This window comes from Pan paniscus, chromosome 19, assembly GCF_029289425.2.
Source record: "Pan paniscus chromosome 19, NHGRI_mPanPan1-v2.0_pri, whole genome shotgun sequence".
In the NCBI taxonomy this organism is placed as follows: domain Eukaryota; kingdom Metazoa; phylum Chordata; class Mammalia; order Primates; family Hominidae; genus Pan; species Pan paniscus.
This window is the reverse complement of record NC_073268.2, coordinates 36,123,031-36,142,036: the sequence shown is the minus strand read 5'-3', so window position 1 is coordinate 36,142,036 and position 19,006 is coordinate 36,123,031. Positions and strand designations below refer to the sequence as shown.

The window sequence follows — 19,006 nt, the reverse complement described above, 5'->3', positions numbered from 1 at the left end:
CAGGTGACCTAAGGTTTCCCAGGCATTGACTTTTTTTTTTTTTTCCTGGAAAAAAAGCAGCAGCTAATTCTGAGTCCTCCCTCCTGAGCCCCTGGTAGAGTGTTCTCTCCATGGAGCCCGGCTCCCCCCTCGGAGCAGGACAAACAGCCCTGAACACCCCTGCCTCCCTCTGGCTGCCGGCTCTGTGGTCCTGGGCAAGGCTGACCTGAGGCTTGGGGGACGCCAGAACTGTGTGCCCTCACGATGCTCAGCCACCTATGCTGTTCATCCCCTGCTCCCCACCCAAAGACCTCCACATTTCTCCTACTGTCTCCTTCCAACCTGCTCCTCCTCCTCTCCAGCCAAACCCCTCCACTGTTACCTCCCCCAGTAACTGGCAGTTGGCTGAGGACTCAGCTTCCCCACAGCCCTCTCCAGCGCAGGCTATTCACCTTCTCGCACTCTTCAAGGTCAGGATAAGCGGCCTCCTCCCTCCGCAAGGCCATGTCCACACAGTTTCCCCTCCACTCTCATCCCATGCTCACCTTCCTTCTGGTTACTCCCCCGTGTGCAGTGGCATTTTCGCCACCACCACCCTGGGTGGCCTTCCCTTGACCTCATCTCCAAAGACCTTCCCCTCCACTCCATTTCAGCCGCACACTCCCACGGGCAGAACCTCTTCCTGACCCCAGGAATTCAGGTATTGCACGCCCTCCTCATAAGCTCCCACCCTTCCGGCCCAGTGACTCCCATCACGCTGGCACGTGTTCCTCAGCAGGCCTCCACTGTCTCCCTGTCTTACAGCCCCTTTTGGCCTCACCTCTCCCTCTCCCCCTACCTAGCTTGAACTGCAACCTTCTGCACCTCAATCACTCTTCTTCAGCTCTTCAAAGCCACCTTTCGCTTTTCTGAACCCAAACTCTGTAGGGGTCCAACAGCCTTCTTCTGGGTAGACCCCGAACTAGAGAAATGCAAAGCACACAGCCTAAGAGATTGGGGCCTCCGGGTCAGCGGCCCCCAACCTCAGCTGGGCCTTCAACACTGCCATAATCCCTCTGTCCTAGCCCATAGCGCCCCAAGGGAAGGGGAAGCTGGGCGGAGCGCAGTGCACCCACCTAACCCACCCCAATCCTTCCATTCCCTCCGCCTCCTCCAGGGCTTTGAGCCGCATTTCCTGCTCTTCTCGAGTAGGGGTAACCTCTCCCACTGTCAAAACTAAACTAGCTCAAGTCTTTCTCACCTGCAAAATAAACTCTCGAGTGCATCTCTCTCCAGCTACTGCCCCATGTCTTCTCCCCTTCGTGACCAGCTGTCTACACTTCCTGCCTCCATTTCCCCACTTTCTTACTCCCTGGCTCCTGCCCCCACGACACAACTGTTCCCCACAGGGCCACAGGCGGGCATCACTCAGTGTTGACACGGCTGCCCCTCCCTGTGACATAGCCCCCTGCTAGTACGCTCCTATCTCAGTCCCCTCCTCCCATGACCTGAGGCTGGAGCTCCCCCAGGATCTCTCCCAGGCCCTCTGCTCGCCATCAAAGGCTGATGCCTCACAAGCTTACGACTCCAGACAGGCTCACCCAACTGCCTCCTCCACCCAACGCTGCAGCCCACTCAAGGTCCACGTAGTCCAAGCTGCATTCCTTCCTCGCACTCCCTTGCCCTGTGTCCCCTCTTAGCAAATGGCAGCCTCGGCGATCCTGCCCCGAGACAGGCCTGCGCCCAGCGTGGAGATGAACATCAGTATTTGCTGAACGTGTAAACGAATCCTTGACCTTCCCTCATGCTCCACAGCCGGTGAGGATTCCTGTCCATTTTACTGCCTCCTACGTCCCTCGAGTCCTCCCCTCTGCTTCTTTGTTCACCGCGGCCAGCTGCCTCCCCAGACCCGCAACCCCGGCTGGGCCGGGAACCTGCACCGCGGCGCTCGTGCCCCGCTCTGCGACCCCTGCTCCGTGACGCCCGCACTGCACCGGGGTACCGCGGCCCAGCACAGGCGCTGGTCACTAGTACACGAACTAGCTAGGACTACAGGTGCACACCACCATACCTGGCTAATTTTTTATTTTTTGTAGAGATGATGTCTTACTAAGTTACCCAGGCTGGTCTTCTGGGCTCAAGCCATCCTCCTGCCTCGGGCTCCCAAAGTGCTGAGATTACAGGCATGACCCACCGTGCACAGCGTCAGCTTTATTTTTTTAATGCTGACTTACTGCAGAAGGCCCAAGGGCCAGTGCAGTTTTCATACTGCTGTTGTAGTGGCGAACGGAGCCACGAGGGAAGGGAGCGCCGCCGGCAGCTGCCGGGAGCCCAGGATACCACGCGGCCAGCACCGAAACGCTAGGCTCGCCCTCACATCCGCGATCTACACTGAGTAGCCGCGCGCCGAACGACGTGACTAAGCCCCGCCCACACGGCGCTCCTGGCGGCCAATGGAAATGGCTTACGAGTCGCCTTCTCCACGCGCTATACTTATACGGACCAATGGGTGCGCCCTGTGGGGAGTGCCGCCCCCTGTCCACGAGCCTCCTCTTCTCGCCAGCCAATGGAAGCGGTCTGCCTAGCCCTCGCGGGGGCAAGGCGGCGACCGAGGCGCGTGGGTCCGGGGAGGCGCGCGGATTGGGCCCCTCTTCTCACATCAGCGGGTCCAGGCCCAACCGACAGACTATGGGGGCTCCGGCAACCAGGCGCTGCGTGGAGTGGCTGCTGGGCCTCTACTTCCTCAGCCACATCCCCATCACCCTGTTCGTGGACCTGCAGGCGGTGCTGCCGCGCGAGCTCTACCCAGTCGAGGTGAGGGGCGCCCCTCTTATCCCGGCCCGCTGAGGCTCTCCCGCGCGCTGCGTCCACAGGGCCTTCACCTCCTCCGCGCTCGCGCACTCTGGGTTCCAGTTGCCTCCCTCGGGTCCTGCCCATGCCTCCCCCGCTCCTAACCCAACTTTAGTTCGGTGTTTTCCTCGGGCTTTGTCTCTATCCCAGCCCCTTCTCCCAAGCGGCGGGGGCGAACGCTTTGTTTCCTTTAAAGTCACTTCTTCCCTGGGTTTAAGGTTTCCCGCGATTCCACCTCTGGCCGGTTGTCAGTGTCCGAGGGAAGTAGTCTGGATGAAGTGGTGTCCAAAGTCACATGTTAGGTTTGCTTTAAGCTTCTGGTTTTTTGTTTGATTGTTTGTTTGTTTGTTTGTTTGGAAGGGCTTTAAAATACCAGTCTGATCCCAAAGAAAAAATCCGAGTAGAAATAGACCTGTCTGAAGGTTTAGCACCTTGGTTGGTGCAGCTGGGGCGTTCACAGATCGTCACTGCTTCGAGATCAGGTTCCAGCAACTTCCAGAGCTCAAGAGTAAATTGCCATCTTTTCAGATTGGCTCTTCAATATTGGGTTCGAGTAACAATGATCTCCTGAGTAAAAATAAAGGTGAAAATCCCGATTTCCTGGTTGTTGGAGAGCATTCTTTCAACCCCAAACTCTGCTTTAATGCTTTGTTTTTTTCTTCAAAGCTACAGTTTTAGTTTCCCGGTTCGTTGAGGTTTTTTTCTCGTATCTGGACCCTGTGACCTTCTTCCATGGAATTCCTGTCCTCAGTTCTGTTTCTCCAACTTATCTATAACTGTAGGCAGGACTGACTTGTCTACCTGAAGATTTTATTTTGCGTCTGTTTTTCCTTAAATGCTTTTTATCTGCCGAGGAGGGGTTCTTTACCTGAGGGTCATGAACTCCCAAAAATGGGTGCAAATGTGTGTGCCTTTTGTTTCCTGCAAGGAGAATATAGCTTCCATCGACTTTTCAAGGGGCCTAACTCTCCCAAAAAGGCCACAGCTCAAGAATGTTCTACCACTCCCATAAGTCACTCTTTTTTGTTTGCTTCTAGAACCAAACACAACTGGAAGACCTCTGACCTCCTTTTGCATGGGAAAAGCGTAGGTAGTGTGTAGCAAGTTGCAGTCTGGGGACTTGGTTCTTCCAAGAACTGGAGGTGACTTGGGCAGGTCAGGGCTCTATATCCTCAACTGTTGAGAGAGTTGAGTTAAATTATAAGCTCAAACATATACAGGGTGGGTTAGTTTTCATATTGCTGTTGTAGTTACCACAAATGTAGTGATTTAACAGATTTATTTGTTTACAGTTCTGGAGGCCAGAAGTTCACAACGAAATCTTACAGTGCTCAAATCAAGACAGGGCTCACTCCTTCTGAGGGCTCCAGGGGAGAATCTGGTTCTTGCCTCTTCCATTTTCTGGTGGCTGCCAATGTTCCTTGGCTTGTGTTCACATCACTTCAATCTCTGCTTCGGGTCATCACATTGCCTCCCTTTCTGTAGTCAGAGTTCCCTCTGCTTCGCTTTTATAAAGACACTTGTCATACATGCAGGGCCCACCAGATAACCCAGAAAATCTCCCATTTCAAAATCCTTAATTACATCTGCAAAGTCCCTTTTGCCAAATAAAGTAATAGTCACAGGTTCCAGGGATTAGGATGTGGTTATCTTTGGGGGCCATTATTCAGCCTACTACAGGGCCAGAGAGTACAGACTCTTCCCAAAGACCGAAGAGGTCATCGCAGCTCTGCAGTAACCATTAATTGCCCTGAAGAAAGGAAAATCTACTACAGTGTTGGCCTATCTGTGGTTTTTGAAACCTGTGTGGCCAGCAATACTCAGACAGGCTGCCTGTTTACAATCTCTGGTGTTATAGGACCTTTTAATACTTGGTAATTAGCCTGCTACTCCATGTAGCCATTCCAGACTTCACAGCTGTTGTCTTCTTTATCCTTCCTGGATGTGCCATTCTCACAAGCCCGTCTTGCTCACCCCTAACAAAATACACTTAAAAGGTGCTCAGCATCATATCATAAAGATCCCATTTAAATGTTTACATTTGATAAAATTTTCTCAGTCTTTTTTTTAGAAACAGGGTCCTTTGTCACCCAGGCTTGGCGTGCTGTGATGCAGTCATGGCTTACCACAGCCTTGAACCTGAGCACAAGAGATCCTCCCACCTGTCTCCTGAGTAGCTAGGACTATAGGTGCACAGCACCACACCTGGCTAATTTTTTATTTTTTGTAGAGATGATGTCTTACTGTGTTACCCAGGCTGGTCTTCTGGGCTCAAGCCATCCTCCTGCCTCGGGCTCCCAAAGTGCTGAGATTACAGGTGTGACCCACCGTGCCCAGCGTCAGCTTTATTTTTTTAATGCTGACTTACTGCAGAAGGCCCAAGGGCCAGTGCAGGCAGCATCTGGCCAGAACCTCTGTGTGTGTGTGTGTGTGTGTGTGTGTGTGATTTAGGCATTAGCACAGGGGCATCCTGGGTGTGTGTGTATCTGTGTGTGTGATGATGTTTGAAGGCATTAGCTCGGTGGCATCCTGGCATGGAAGGTCTGTGCCTCCATTCTTGTTGCTTTGGTGTAGGAAATGCTGATTTTGTTGCTTCTCTATGGGGCAAATAATAATAAACGCCTTGAGTTATTCTCACATTCTCTTTGAAAAATGACAAAATTTAACATCTGTCATTTTCTTCCTGAAATAGAAGGAATGTTTCCCTAGAGTTAAAAAACCTGTAGGAGATCACCTAGTGGTTGGGCTGAAACATGCCAAATAAATTTTTTTTCTTGGATTGCACCAAATCACTGCTTGGAAAAACTCATTTTTTAATTTACTTTTTGTTTTTCTTTCTTTTTTTTTTTTTGATTTTGTTTTTGAGACAGTCTCTTGTCGCCCAGGCTGTAGTGCAGTGGTGCAATCTCGGCTCACTGCAACCTCTGCCTCTCGGGTTCAAGCAATTCTCCTGCCTCAGCATCCCAAATAGCTGGGATTACAGGTGCGTGCCACAACGCCTGGCTAATTTTTGTATTTTTTTAGAGATGGTGTTTCACCATGTTGGCCAGGCTGGTCTCAAACTCCTGACCTCAAGCGATCTGCATGCCTCAGCCTCCCAAAGTGCTGGGATTACAGGTGTGAACCACCGCGCCTGGCCTGGAAAAACTCTTATTTTATTATGAAACAGTAAGAATTTAGTTTGGATGAGAACATGGAAAGGAGAGGATGGGAAGCATTTTGTAGTATCATTTGCAGCTGGGTAACATTGCTTCTGGTAAAAATAAGGAAAAACAAGTGAGCATCTGGCTCTGAAATCAGTCTGTGTTCCCATTCTAAATTACAGAAGTACAAGATTGGTGAGTAGCAACCACTGGTTTAGAGATCGTGCGTGCAGGCCAGGTGAATCTTTTATGTATAACAAGGGTGAGTTGAGTCAAATGTGAGTCAGGTATAAGTGGAAACAGTTTCATTACCTTTGGTAGGGAGGCCATAACTAATAATTTTTAATGACCAGTTGTGAGCTGCGATTTTAATGGGATTAAACTTGAATATCTCCAAATATGTATTAATTACATTCAATTAATCATTATGTGCTAGCCATTATTTTAAAGACTACATGTATTAAGTCACTCTCTTACCAATAGTGAAGTAGGCACTATTACTGGCTCTATTTTATTGATGGGGACACAAGTGTAGGGAGATTAAAGGCCTTGCCTAAAGCCAGGCACTCTACCCCAGGTCCTACATGCCTCACCCGTCTGCCAGGTGCCTGGGCTTTCTACTCTCCTACTCACAATTAGTCCCAGCCTCATTCTGGCATCAGGTGGCAGGTATATGACTGTGGGCAGATGGTTGGTTACGATTATGATAATTCATTATTACGACATCTGGGTGATTGTTTTTTAAATTTCGCTGATCTCATCTTGTAGGCCTTAGAAATTAAAGTGCTGTACAAGTCTGCCTCAGTTTATGAAATAGTTGGATCAGAGAGGTTGTAAACAAATTGAATAGAAAGTGAAGTTCAAATGGCCAGAATGCCTTTTTTTTTTTTTTTTTTTGAGATGGAGTCTCGCTTTGTCACCCAGGCCGGAGTGCAGTGGCTCGATCTCGGCTCACTGCAACCTCAGCCTCCAGAGTTGCTAGGATTACAGGCGTGAGCCACCACACCCAGCTAATTTTTGTATTTTTAGTAGAGACGAGGTTTCACCATGTTGGCCAGGCTGGTCTCGAACTCCTGACCTCAGGTGATCCACCCGCCTTGACCTCCCAAAGTGCTGGGATTATAGGCATGAGCCACCGGGCCTGGCCCAGAATGCCTCTTAAATTTTGCAGTCAGGCCGGGTGCAGTGGCTCACACCTGTAATCCCAGCACTTTGGGAGGCTGAAGCGAGGATCGCTTGTGCCCAGGAGTTCGAAACCAGCCTGGGCAATGTGGCGAAACCCCGTCTCTACAGAAAATTAGCTGGGCTTGGTGGCGCATACCTGTAGTCCCAGCTACTGGGGAAGCTGAGGTGAGAGAATCATCTGAGCCCGGGTTGTTGAGGCTGCAGTGGGCCGAGATCAAATCACCACACTCCACCAGCCTGGGCAACAGAGACTGTCTCAAAAAAAATAATAATAATTTTATAGTCAATCTTTTAAAGCAGGTAGTGTCATCCAGTATTTTTAAAAATCTAAAAAGCAAAAAAGGGATCTTAAGAAAACATCTAGTCCAAGTTGCTCATTTTACAGATGAGGAAGTAGAACCCTGGAGAGGGACAGTGACTTAGCCTTTGTGTTTCTTATCAATTCAATCCTATTCAAACCACATTCCCATCCAGAAAAGTGCTTAGAAGGAAGCAAAGGGCATTGCTATGAATTTCAATTTCAAATTAAGTACAAATTTGGATATCCTTTGGTCAATAAATTGGTTATCTAGCCAAAGCCTTTCTGAAATTAATAATATGCTAACAGGATATTTGTTTCTGGATGTTTGCTTAAAGTGCTCTTGCAGCAGTGGGGCTTCTATTTCACAATAGCGAGGCTTTATCTTTTGATTAAAAATTAACAGGAAAAATATTCTTGGATTTTCCATTGTAAGTAAGATAAATTCTTACCCTGGAGTTGCCTTTATTAATCATAATATCAAGACTTATTTGTCTTTGAAGGCCTGTGTGTCAGGGCAACGCCACATCTAGGAGGTTAAATGTGACAAACGTTTAGTAGTCCACATAGAGCCAAGAGCACTAGGCTTTGGGCTCCTATAAAAGCCCAAGATGGGAAGCCTTAAACTCTGCTTCTTTTCTCTGCCTGTAGCCAGGTCAGCATGGATCCACATCCTTTTTATTTGACAAGGTAATTACAAGCGTGGGGCCCAAGCTAGAACTGAGACGCTAAAACCCTGCATAACCAAGAAGCTACTAGGTAGTTTGTAGTTTGGGGCAGAGTTTGTTCTTCCACTAAAATCCTGTCTCCTAAAATAAACCAAAAATTAGAATTAGGGGAGTTAAGGAACTTGTTTGTCATATTGGAATTAAAGTGTCCAAAATTACATCGCCACAGAGGTTAGATTTACTTCCCCTTTCACTCCCACCCCCACCCCGCAAAAAGAAGAGGGAAATTCAATTCATTTCTGCATTTGAGGGAATCTGGCCTTTGGAGGAGTTTGGTGTGTAGTTGCCATTACAAAAGGGAAAGTGTCAGGATGGTTTTCATGTGTATTTGTTTTTTTAAACAAAGAATGATATTGTTGACAGAAATGTCACATTTGTTCATTCAGCGAACACCCTGAGTGCTTACCAAGTGCCAGATACTTATTGTTGCTCCTGACAGTGGCCAACACACCTGGATGTGTTATCTTGGAATTATGAACAGATTCTGGGTAACACAAAGAAGGGGCTGGAAGAGTTGAGAAAATTTCAGAGAAGGGAACATTTGAGTTAGGGATAGTAAGTTTTTATTAAATGACCACCTAGGCTGTGTCACAAAAGCCAGCTGGACATGCCATCTGCTGCCGGGGTAGTGGGGGGTGGCTAATTAATGACAGGCTCCTCCAGTGTATTTTCAAATGAGCTAGCGCCGAGCCTGTTGAGGCCAAGTGGCTGTAATTCATCATGATCGTTTTCTTTTTCAGTTTAGAAACCTGCTGAAGTGGTATGCTAAGGAGTTCAAAGACCCGCTGCTACAGGAGCCCCCAGCCTGGTTTAAGTCCTTTCTGTTTTGCGAGCTTGTGTTTCAGCTGCCTTTCTTTCCCATTGCAACGTATGCCTTCCTCAAAGGTTGGTAAATGGTGGGAAAATCCCATTTTTACTCAGAAATCAGGTCCCAGAAATCTTTTGGGAAAGTATCTCCAAAGGGAAGGGGATGGTCCCGATAGTTTGTGGGAGAATGCTACAGGATCTGGGATAAATAGCCAGGGTAGATCTTGTAAAGGGACATTAGTGTGGCTCAGGCTCATGTCTGTGGTCAGCAGGCCTGCACGGCTGCCTCAGTCGTCTGGAAATCCCTTGCATACACATGAAGCCTGAGACCACTTAAACAATGAGCTTGTTCCCTTTTGTTTTGTTCCCCAACAGAATTAATTTCTCTTTTTGTTGGCTTTTATTTCTCTGCGTTGGATAGTATCATACTGACTTATAAGCTGTAGCATCAGGCTAATCCCTAATGTGCTTCTCATTTTAAAATTCTTCTTAGTGTTCTCATATAATCAATGCTTTTTTAAAAAGGTGACCATACACGTGTACTTGATAAGCTAAAACCACTGAAAATGCTCGTTTCCCATTGGCACCCCCTGGGGTCACTGAATCTGCCTCCTGATCCTCTCACCTATATATAATTACTGAACAAACAGATGCCATGGGGCAGGGATTTCCCGCCCCTTGGATTTTATACCACACAGGTTTAACCGGTAATGGCAGTTTTATTGCCCTAGAGCTTTTCCGAGTTATGTTCTGACCCCCATTCTTGGTTCTTTGGCGAGCTGTCGGTGAGCTGTCACGTAAGTCTGCATGTTGGGCAGTGTGGCACATCCAGGTTTCCAGTTCCGAGTTTCCACTTGGAGAAGGGAGTAGAAGAAAGCAGGCAGGCAGAGACAGTGGGAAGGTCATGGACACCTTTGAGTCATGAACAGACCTAACCATTTTTCTTTTCCCCTGACTACCTCAGGAAGCTGCAAGTGGATTCGAACTCCTGCAATCATCTACTCTGTTCACACCATGACAACCTTAATTCCGATACTCTCCACATTTCTGTTTGAGGATTTCTCCAAAGCCAGTGGTTTCAAGGGACAAAGACCTGAGACTTTGCATGAACGGTTAACCCTTGTGTCTGTCTATGCCCCCTACTTACTCATCCCATTTGTACTTTTAATTTTCATGTTGCGGAGCCCCTACAAGTATGAAGAGAAAAGAAAAAAAAAATGAAGGAAACAACCACTGGCCCAGGGTAGGGATGCCTACAGGGTGGTTGCTTGTTGGATACAATACAAGGAACACTGCTCAGAACCCACGTCTTCAGCAGCATTTGAAACACTGGCAGCAATGCACAAGAGCAAGATGGTGTCAGGAACCATGTCAAACCCTCACCTTCTTCCATTTTTTTTTTTTTTTTTTTTAAGACAGTCTCACTCTGTTGCCCAGGCTGGAGTAAAGGGCAGTGGCATGATCTCGGCTCACTGCAACCTCCGCCTCCTGGGCTCAAGCCATCTTCCTTAGCCTCCCAAGTAGCTAGAACTACAGGCGTGTACCAACACGTATGGCTAATTTTTTGGGGGTTTTTTTGTGTGTGTGGAGACAGGGTTTTGCCATGTTGCCCAGGTTGGTCTCGAACGCCTAGGCTCAAGTGATCTGCCCACCTCAGTCTCCCTAAGTGCTGGGATTACAGACGTGAACCACTGGGCCCAGCCCAAACCTTCACCTTCTAAGGGCACTGGAATGAACAGACCGATCGGCTTGAGGGTGGGCAAAGGGGTGTGGGCTAGGTTATAAGGAAGTGGTACCAAATAACTGTGTGCCTGAGTTCCACCGCAAGATTACTAAAAGCAGGACCAGACCAGAAACTGCTAAAGAACATGGCCTGTTTGACATGTTCATGAGTCACCTGACCCACAGCATATATGCTTATGACTAAACCCTCCACTCCTGATTCTCAAGAGTGTATCACCTGTCAGCAAAATGAATAGTGGGATATTTTGGGCCATTTTAAATGTGAAATTTTGCCTCTTTAATGTTAATTCAAAACTATATCAATGTTTTCTTGTCCCCACCTCTAACCCAAGGAAAAAAGAGAAAACATACTATGCAAAGGAAGTTTAAACTTAAGTTTTCCTTAAGGGTCAGCCCAACAATGACTTTCAGTCAAATGGATTAAACTGGAAAATGTTTTTGTTTCTGTTGTAAACAGATCATCCTAGGCGAAAGTTTTTTTTTTGTTTGTTTGCTTTTAAATTAGTTTATTTCTAAATCTTAGTCTTCCACATTTCTAGAGGCCACCTGACACAAGTCCCTGTATCTGAAGTCTAGCATCTCAAGGCTGATCTGGAAGTGTGCTAGTATGCTCCCTAGTGGATAACTTAATCCTTTAATACAGTTCCGTCATTCCCATCTTGTTTTCAGAAGAGAAGGTGGCTACAGCCAGGCATAACATATCCACTGTGTGCATAGAGGGTCTCTTCACATTGATGCTTGGCATTCCATCAGCTTTCTCTAAGTCTTTGCTCAAGTTCAACCTTAAAATGATGTTAGACAACAGGTCCCAGTCAGTTCCCTCTATTTTCACCCATTTTGCTCACAAGCCATATTGGCCTGATTAGTGGTACTGTCTGACTCACGTGTGTGATCCAAATAAAGGTAGCTGCTGACTACTGCCTGGTTTGTTTTGTGGACTAGGGGATAGAGAATCCAGGGTTCTCTCATGAGGAGTTAAACATATTTCAAGAGCAACAGGAAAAAAGGTACATCAAGCCATTTGAAAACAAAAATTTATTGCTTCTCCTTCCAAAGCTTTGTGAATTTACAAAAAAAAGGATGAAAGTTTACAAACTGCTTAGTTCCAACTAAGCATAAGAGGTGAGAACGTACACTGCAGGGCCACCAGCAGCAGCTGTGCACTGATGTTAAAACTGGCTCCCCCAGACTTGTAGTGCCGTCTTCAGGGGGCTGCATTCCTTACACGCCACCTCTTGTGACATAGGTCATTGGTCAAGCCGCTGGAATGCTACAGAGGTTTTTTTGGTTTTGAGAGGCTTTTTTTTGTTTTGCCTTCCTACTATAAAAGCGAAATTTTCAGTTCATTTCTGAAAAATAAATTGGTCAATAAATTCATTTTGTTCTGCTTCTACTTTACACAAAGCTTCATATTCAACCCGATACCTGAAAAACAAAATTGTTAGAGGCCCTGAAAAAAAGATGAAGTAAACCACAGACCTAATTCTTCTAGAGAAGGATACAGAGGTTTAAATGATTTCAAGAAATGGTGTGAGTTCAGAATGAAGAAAGAAAGAGGCAAAGCCCTACCCAGAGCCACCCATGAGAAATCTCCAGCCCTAGGAAAGTCTTCTTTCAGAGAGCCAGCCAACTTCGTGGACCCTTTCATGCTCAAACTACTAGAGGTGGTTTGATATTAACAAGTTTTCTATTTCCTTCCCATCAAATGTAATTTTATTTTTTAAAATCTTCAGGATGACAAGTGAGATGCTATTCCTGGGAAAACAATGATGAAGAATAAGGACAAGAAGTGATCATTCCAGAAGGAAGAGTGGAAATTCAGCTGTGTAAAAAACTTGCTTTACATCATGACTTCTTACCTTTCTAGCTGCATTTTCTTTTCTGCTATTAGGGCTTGAAGTTGCTGCTGTTGAGCTTCTCTCTGCTTTGCTATAGATTTGAGCAAGTTCCGAGCACCGATGGCCTACAGTATTGCCAGAGAAGGCCATGGCTTCATTAAAACCATCTACAGCATCAAGTCCTTGAAGTGGGGAGGGGTTATCTGGGAGCTGTGTCAGTCTTCAGAGAGGAAAAGAAAGTGGAGCCCCAAAGCTTTTGGGTTAAGTCAGAAGGATTAACCTACTGATCACAAAGTGCCTCAAGAACTAGACGGCAGCTTTGAGGCAGGTCTAGGAGTATTCCTAGAGCCAGGGACACAGGCACAATAGCACATTTGGTGGTGCCATTCAGCCTTGTGCCTTTCACCAATCATACTATGTAAGCCTTCATTTCTTCATTTATAAAATGAGGATAAGACCATCTACATCAGTGCTGATATGAAGATGAAATGAGGCCAGGTGTGGTGGCTCACACCTGCAATCCCAGCACTTTGGGAGGCCAAGGTAGGCAGTTCACTTGAGGCCAGGAGTTTGCAACCAGCCTGGCCAACATGGTGAAACCCCATCTTTACTAAAAATACAAAAAAATGGCCGGGCGCAGTCACTCACGCCTTAATCCCAGCACTTTGGGAGGCTGAGGCAGGCGGATCACCTAAGGTTGGGAGTTTGAGACCAGCCTGACCAACATGGAGAAACCCTGTCTCTACTAAAAATACAAAATTAGCCAGGCATGGTGGCACATGCCTGTAATCCCAGCTACTCGGGAGGCTGAGGCAGGAGAATCGCTTGAATCCAGGAGGCGGAGGTTGCAGTGAGCCAAGATCGCACCATTGCACTCCAGCCTGGGCAACGAGAGAAAACTCCGTCTCAGAAAAAAAAAAAAAATACAAAAACCTCAGCTGGGTGTGGTGGCACACACCTGTAGTCCCACCTACTCGGGAGGCTGAGGTGGGAGAATCGCTTGAATCTGAGAGGCAGAGCTTGCAGTGAGCCGAGATTGCACCAGTGCACTCCAGCCTGGGTGACACAGCAAGACTCTGTCTCAAAAAAAAAAAAAAAAAAAAAAGATTAAAGGAAATAAAGACTGGTATAAGTTCAGTAGGTTAAGTGGACCAGAAGTTATTAAAATCTTAAATAAAAATTCACCCACCCAGCCCTCTACCCCTCTAAATAAATCAAGAGGGAAGAAGGATGAGAGGGTAGTGAACTAGGGTCCCAGGCCAAGATGTAGGCGGAACACATGCTGATCTTACCTTCATCTTTTCATTTTCTGCTTCTTTTGCAAGTTGATCAACAAGCTCAATTAAACCACCAACTATTTTCTGAAACTGGCCAATTTCTTTTAGGAAAAGAACAAAAAATAAAATATTTCCTTAGTATCATCACTCCCCTTCGGTAGAGTGCTAAGGCAGTGAGAGGGCAGAGCAGACTGCCCCTTCTAATTTGTGTTAAAATAGTTCCGTGTGGGCCAGGCGTGGTGGAGAGCAACTGTAGTCCCAGCTACTCAGGGGGCTGAGGTGGGAGGATCACTTGAACCCAGGAGTTAGAGGATGTGTGATCATGCCTGTGAACTGCCACTGCATTCCAGCCTGGGGAACATAGCAAGACCCTGTCACTTAAACACTTTGGTGCCTGTTGGCCTGTCTCCTACCCTTGGTCTGAACCTAGAGAAGGGTGGCCAGCTGGACCAGGGCATACTCGGACCTTGCATCCCCACTGAGCCAGCCAGCCGCTATGACCTCCGGCTATGAAAGCACTAGGCCCTTACTGGGCTCATTCTCCAGACAGACCCCAACCCTGCTTCCCCAGGAGTGACAGGAAGCACTGTTGTTCACAAAAGGGCAGCCTCAGGACACAAGCGCTGCCTCTGGACTAGCTACAGGTATGACACCAGATTTCAATTAACAGTGGGGATGGGGACTTCCCACTTGTAACCACAAAAAAGCAAGCTCACAGCATTAAGTGCCTAATCTCCCACTCACTTTCTCCAATGCCCTGGATGTGACAGAAACACAATTTACTGAGGGGAAACTAAGGCCCAGAGAGGTGTGTGCATGGCACAGCAATCACAGGTTAGTGACAGAACCCAAGCTGCCTTTCACTAACCAAGCTCTCTCCACAACCTAGGAAGCCCCCAGAAAGCTCAGAAGTCCCTTGCTCTAGCTAGATCTGGCTCTGTACGGGCATTGGGCTTGCTTGGCTGCTGGGACAGGAGGCTTCCTGAAGATTTCCAGCCAAAAGATGACTTCAGTAAGTCTGTTGAGCTGCTTCGAGAAACTTCACCTATCACTTCTAACTCCAGATAACAGAGAACCTGCCACTGAGAAGACTTTCTCTGAAGAAATCAAATCATGAGTACATAATTCTATTTCCCACACCCAAGCCATGGTTGTGTTCCCAGAAAGTTTAAGGTTTCTAAGAGCAAGAAATGAAAGATGGCATATCTAAAAACACCCTCCCCTCCCCATCCCAGTGTTTGGTTTGACTGGTGCCCTGTTGGGGACACATGAGAGCACAAGAGGGCAGACAGAAAAGGGTAGCACGTGGGAACTCACAGACGCCAGATTCAACCTCCAGGGAGCCAGCAGCTCCACTGTGGCAGGGCCAAGATGAGCCTGGGGTACAGTTGAAATGGCAGCTCAAAGCTGAGTGGCACTGTATCTCCCCAATACTCACTGTCCACAAAGTCTTTGCACTCTTCCTTCAGCTCTATGGTCTGCTGGGTAACCTCTGGGTCCAACACCCTCAGCTTGTTCAGTTCATCAAAGTGTAGCCCTGCTTCACCCAGGATGTCCTTGGCCATGGCTGTAAAGAAACAGGCCCAATTCCTCATCAATTCCCAGCCACCCAAGGAAATGCCTGCTGCCAAGCCAGCCCCACTCCTGCCCTTGGACACCAATGCCAAAAACCCAGGTGTTCCAAAGGATCCCCGTTCCCTCTGCCACCACCTCTCTGAGCCTCACCTGTTTCCCATCCAGGTTCCCTAGAGGAGTTCTGCTCTGAAGGAGTGACAGTGGCAGTCAGGAGGAGGTGTGTCATAGGAGCAAGGGTCAGGAAAGAATAAAGTCCGCTTGCTTGTCACAGGCATCGTTCATTCAACACACATTTCTTGAGTGCCTACTACATGCCAACACTGCTAGATGCTGGGGGTACAAAGATGAATGCAACACGGTGCCCGCCCTGAAGAGCACATAGTTCAGCTGGAAGAAGACAGACACGGAAACTGAAAAACCACACTGCGTTAAATGCTTGTTTAGAAACATCAGTAAAGAGCCAGAGGAGGACAGAGCCATTAATGAAGGAGTGACATGTGAACTAAGTTGTAAGCCATAAGTGTATTTATATATCACCAGTTATGTACCGAAAAGCACATGAAAAGGCTTCTCAAATACATATACTGGAACAACACAAAAACCAAATAAAGGAAATCCGAGTAAATTAAAAATTATGGTTAAAAAATAAAAAGTCAGGAGTAAGAATATTACTCAAAACGTATGCTTGCCTGAATTGGGAATCAAAGTTGGGTCATTCTCTTCCTAGCAGAAAACACAAAAAGGAATGAAGTATCAGCAAGAACATATCAAGGCAGGAGAACAGGGATAGGTATTCCAAGCAGAGAAAACAGCATGGACAAAGGCCTGAAGTCACTGAAAGGACCTATCTCACCTAAGGACGAGAGGAAAAAGAATGGAGCTGGAAAGGTGAGCTGGAGCCAGACCAGGAAGACCCTGCATGCCAAGCTAAGAAGTTTGGATTTTTTCTGTAGGCAACAGAGAACTAACAGAGATATCTTCTCCCTTACCAAGCCACCTTGCATTCCTGTTCCAAAGGATGCCTCAATTCTAGGAAGGAAATACTGAAAACTCACCCTTGTTCTGGCTCAAAACACACACACACACACACAAAATTAAACATAGACATCATTATGACCTGTTTAAAAAGGGAGGCAATGCTACTTACATCTAGCAATTGGCTGCTATGCCAATTCTAAAACCCAGGTGCTCCAAAGTCTACCATCACCTGGACCTGCACCAGCCCCTTCCCTCTGCCCCCACTGCCCCCAGCCTCAGCTGTTTCCCTTCTGGCTTCCTTAGAGAAGTCCTGTTCTGAATGGGGTGATTCTGGGGTTGGCTGTCCAGGGCAGGTGTGCCAAGGAGGAGCAATGGTTGGAAAATAATCAAGTCTCACTGTTTCCAGAACTTCTGGTTTTTAAGAGGACCAGAAATCCAGTACCTCAATGTTGGTATGTAATTCAAAAATTTTAAGTAAGGGGGAAAACCCACATCCAACACTGCATGGGCCAACTAATACATGTCTATGAGCTGTCTGTAGACGACTCTGGCCTTTGGCCTCACTGGAATCCACTGATGTAAGTGAGCTAGCATCATCCTATTGAAGCATTTTGTTCATCTGTAGCTTCCTTAAAATAGGGCTTTTTAAAAAGATCTGGCCAGTGCAGTAGCTCATGCCTGTAATCCCAGCACTTTGGGAGACTGAGGTGGGAGGATCACTTGGGCACAGGAGTCTGAAACCAGCCTGGGCAATGTGGCAAAATACCGTCTCTACAAAAGATTTCTAAGATAGCCAGACCTGGTGACATGTGCCTGTAGTCCCAGCTACTTGGGAGGGTGAGCTGGGAGGATCGCTTAAGCCCAGGAGGTGGAGGCTGCAGTGAGCCGTGTTCACACCACTGCACTCCAGCCTGGGCAACAGAGTGAGACCCTGTCTCAAAAAAAAAACCAAAAAATCTGTCTTTCGCAGCTACAGGTCGTTAATCTGACTAGCTGCTCCAGAAAGATTGAAGTAACATGAGGGAGCAAATATCTGCTTCAACTTCCACCCCCTTCCCTGAGAGCATGCATTTATTCAGAAACATCCACTGAGTCCCTGCTCTGGGGACAGACTAGTGAAAACAATGCCTCTGGACAGATGGTAAACAAATAATCACAAATCGTGATATTACTATAAGGAAAAGTACATGGTGCTATGTGAAGTGCTGCAGGAGGACACAGTTCATGGGGGGCGGACTTGGAGGGGAGGGCCAACAGAGGCCTTCTGAAAAAAATGACACTTAAACAGACCTAAAGACTGTCCAAAAGTTTGTCAAGTGAAAGGGGAAGCAAGGCATTGCAGGCAGAAGGAAACACGTATGTGAAGATCCTGAGGCAACAGGAAATTTGATGCATTCCGAGAACAGAGACTGAGCAAGAGAAGGGAACAGAATGAGGCTAGACAGGGAGACAACAGCTGGATCACCGAAGGCTCTGAAAGACGCAGTCATGAGCTTGGATTTTATCAGAAGGGTAATGGACAGCCAGCGGGTTCTCAGCAGACCAACAAAATCAGACTTAGAAAGATCACTCTTGCTCAGCCTGAGAGAACCGATTGGAGGGAACAAGAGAGGGCAAGGCCCCAAGTACCTTCTTGTTCATCACTCTAACCCTAGCACCTAGCATGGTGCCCACACATAACTGGCACTCAGTAAATGTTTGTGGAATGAATGACCGTGGAAACAGGAGACTATTACAGTAACCAAGGCTGGCAGCCGAAGACAAGTGTTCCGAGTTGAGATGTTTTGTAAGTCGAGGTGATGGGGCTTAGCAATGGACTGACTGAATGTGGGGGTTTGGGGATAAGAGAAAAACAAGTCAGGCATGACTCCCATGAATCTGGCTTGGCCCACCTATCTGATTGGAAGGGCTGGCTTAAAGAGATAGGTAAGATGGAAGAAGAGGTGCAGGGAAAGAGTTCACAGATTATCTACCAACTCCCATCACACGCGTGTCTGAGCATCTGAGCAACACCTGGCCCAAGAGGTGGGACTAAGCTCCCTGAGCATGAGGCGGTGGCATACTTTCTGCGCCCCTGCTCTCCCAGATGCATGCGAGGCACTGCGAGCCAACTCTTTACTATGTAAACTCCCCGAACTTATCCGAGCCGCAGTTTCCTCGTAAGATCGTGGCAAGCATCAACGCATCAAACTCCAGGCCTAAGCTGGGTGTGAAAGCGCCCCCTGAGAGTGGGGCGGAATTCCCACGTCTCTCCCCGCCCGGTACTGCCTTTCCTCAGGACGCGGGCCTGTCAGGCTCCTCTCGCCCCTGGTCCGCCCGCGTCCCCCGACCCGAGGTCAGCCTACCTGCCGGCCCCGCGGCGGCAGCGCGCTGCAGCCCAGGCTGATGTAGACAGGCAGCTTCTCCTGGGTCAGCGGCAGCCGGTACCCAGCCAGCCTGCCACGGCCGCTGCCACGGATACAGAGCCTGTTTACCTATGACGTCACTACCTTCCTGACTCCGGAAGCACTTACAGCCCCATTCCACAGAGCCTGCTGGGAAACAGAGGCCCGAGGGGAGGCCCGGCCTACAAGACCCAGAAGCCTTAGCGCCAGCAAGGCGGCCAGAAGTGGCTTTGCTCTCTCCG

At 47.8% G+C, this 19,006-nt stretch overlaps 2 protein-coding genes across 8 annotated transcripts; one reads left to right on the top strand and one right to left on the bottom strand.

The window, feature by feature from the left end:
* Nucleotides 1–1,452: 1,452 nt before the first annotated feature.
* On the top strand, nucleotides 1,453–11,629 carry TMEM97 (transmembrane protein 97). 2 transcript variants are annotated; one of them, XM_014342099.4, is made up of 3 exons: nucleotides 1,453–2,772; nucleotides 8,903–9,047; nucleotides 9,934–11,629. In XM_014342099.4, exons 1-3 carry the CDS (start codon nucleotides 2,464–2,466, stop codon nucleotides 10,188–10,190), a joined length of 711 nt encoding a protein of 236 aa, XP_014197585.4. In that variant the 5' UTR covers nucleotides 1,453–2,463; the 3' UTR covers nucleotides 10,191–11,629. The 2 variants fall into 2 exon arrangements, with proteins under 2 accessions (XP_014197585.4, XP_014197584.2); XM_014342098.4 differs by having other exon boundaries at nucleotides 2,510–2,772; nucleotides 8,908–9,047.
* A 100-nt stretch (nucleotides 11,630–11,729) lies between these two features.
* On the bottom strand, nucleotides 11,730–18,886 carry IFT20 (intraflagellar transport 20). Of its 6 annotated transcripts, none has more exons than XM_034942217.3 (6): nucleotides 18,726–18,875; nucleotides 15,553–15,789; nucleotides 15,266–15,394; nucleotides 13,843–13,928; nucleotides 12,572–12,675; nucleotides 11,730–12,467 (listed from the first exon to the last, which is right to left on the bottom strand). In XM_034942217.3, the coding sequence occupies exons 2-6, from the start codon at nucleotides 15,626–15,628 to the stop codon at nucleotides 12,371–12,373; spliced, it is 492 nt and encodes a 163-aa protein (XP_034798108.2). In that variant the 5' UTR covers nucleotides 15,629–15,789; nucleotides 18,726–18,875; the 3' UTR covers nucleotides 11,730–12,370. The 6 variants fall into 6 exon arrangements, with proteins under 6 accessions (XP_034798108.2, XP_003812713.1, XP_003812715.1 ...); XM_003812665.5 differs by having other exon boundaries at nucleotides 11,730–12,137; nucleotides 18,726–18,873; XM_003812667.7 differs by having other exon boundaries at nucleotides 11,730–12,137; nucleotides 15,553–15,588; nucleotides 18,726–18,870.
* Between the last annotated feature and the right edge of the window lie 120 nt (nucleotides 18,887–19,006).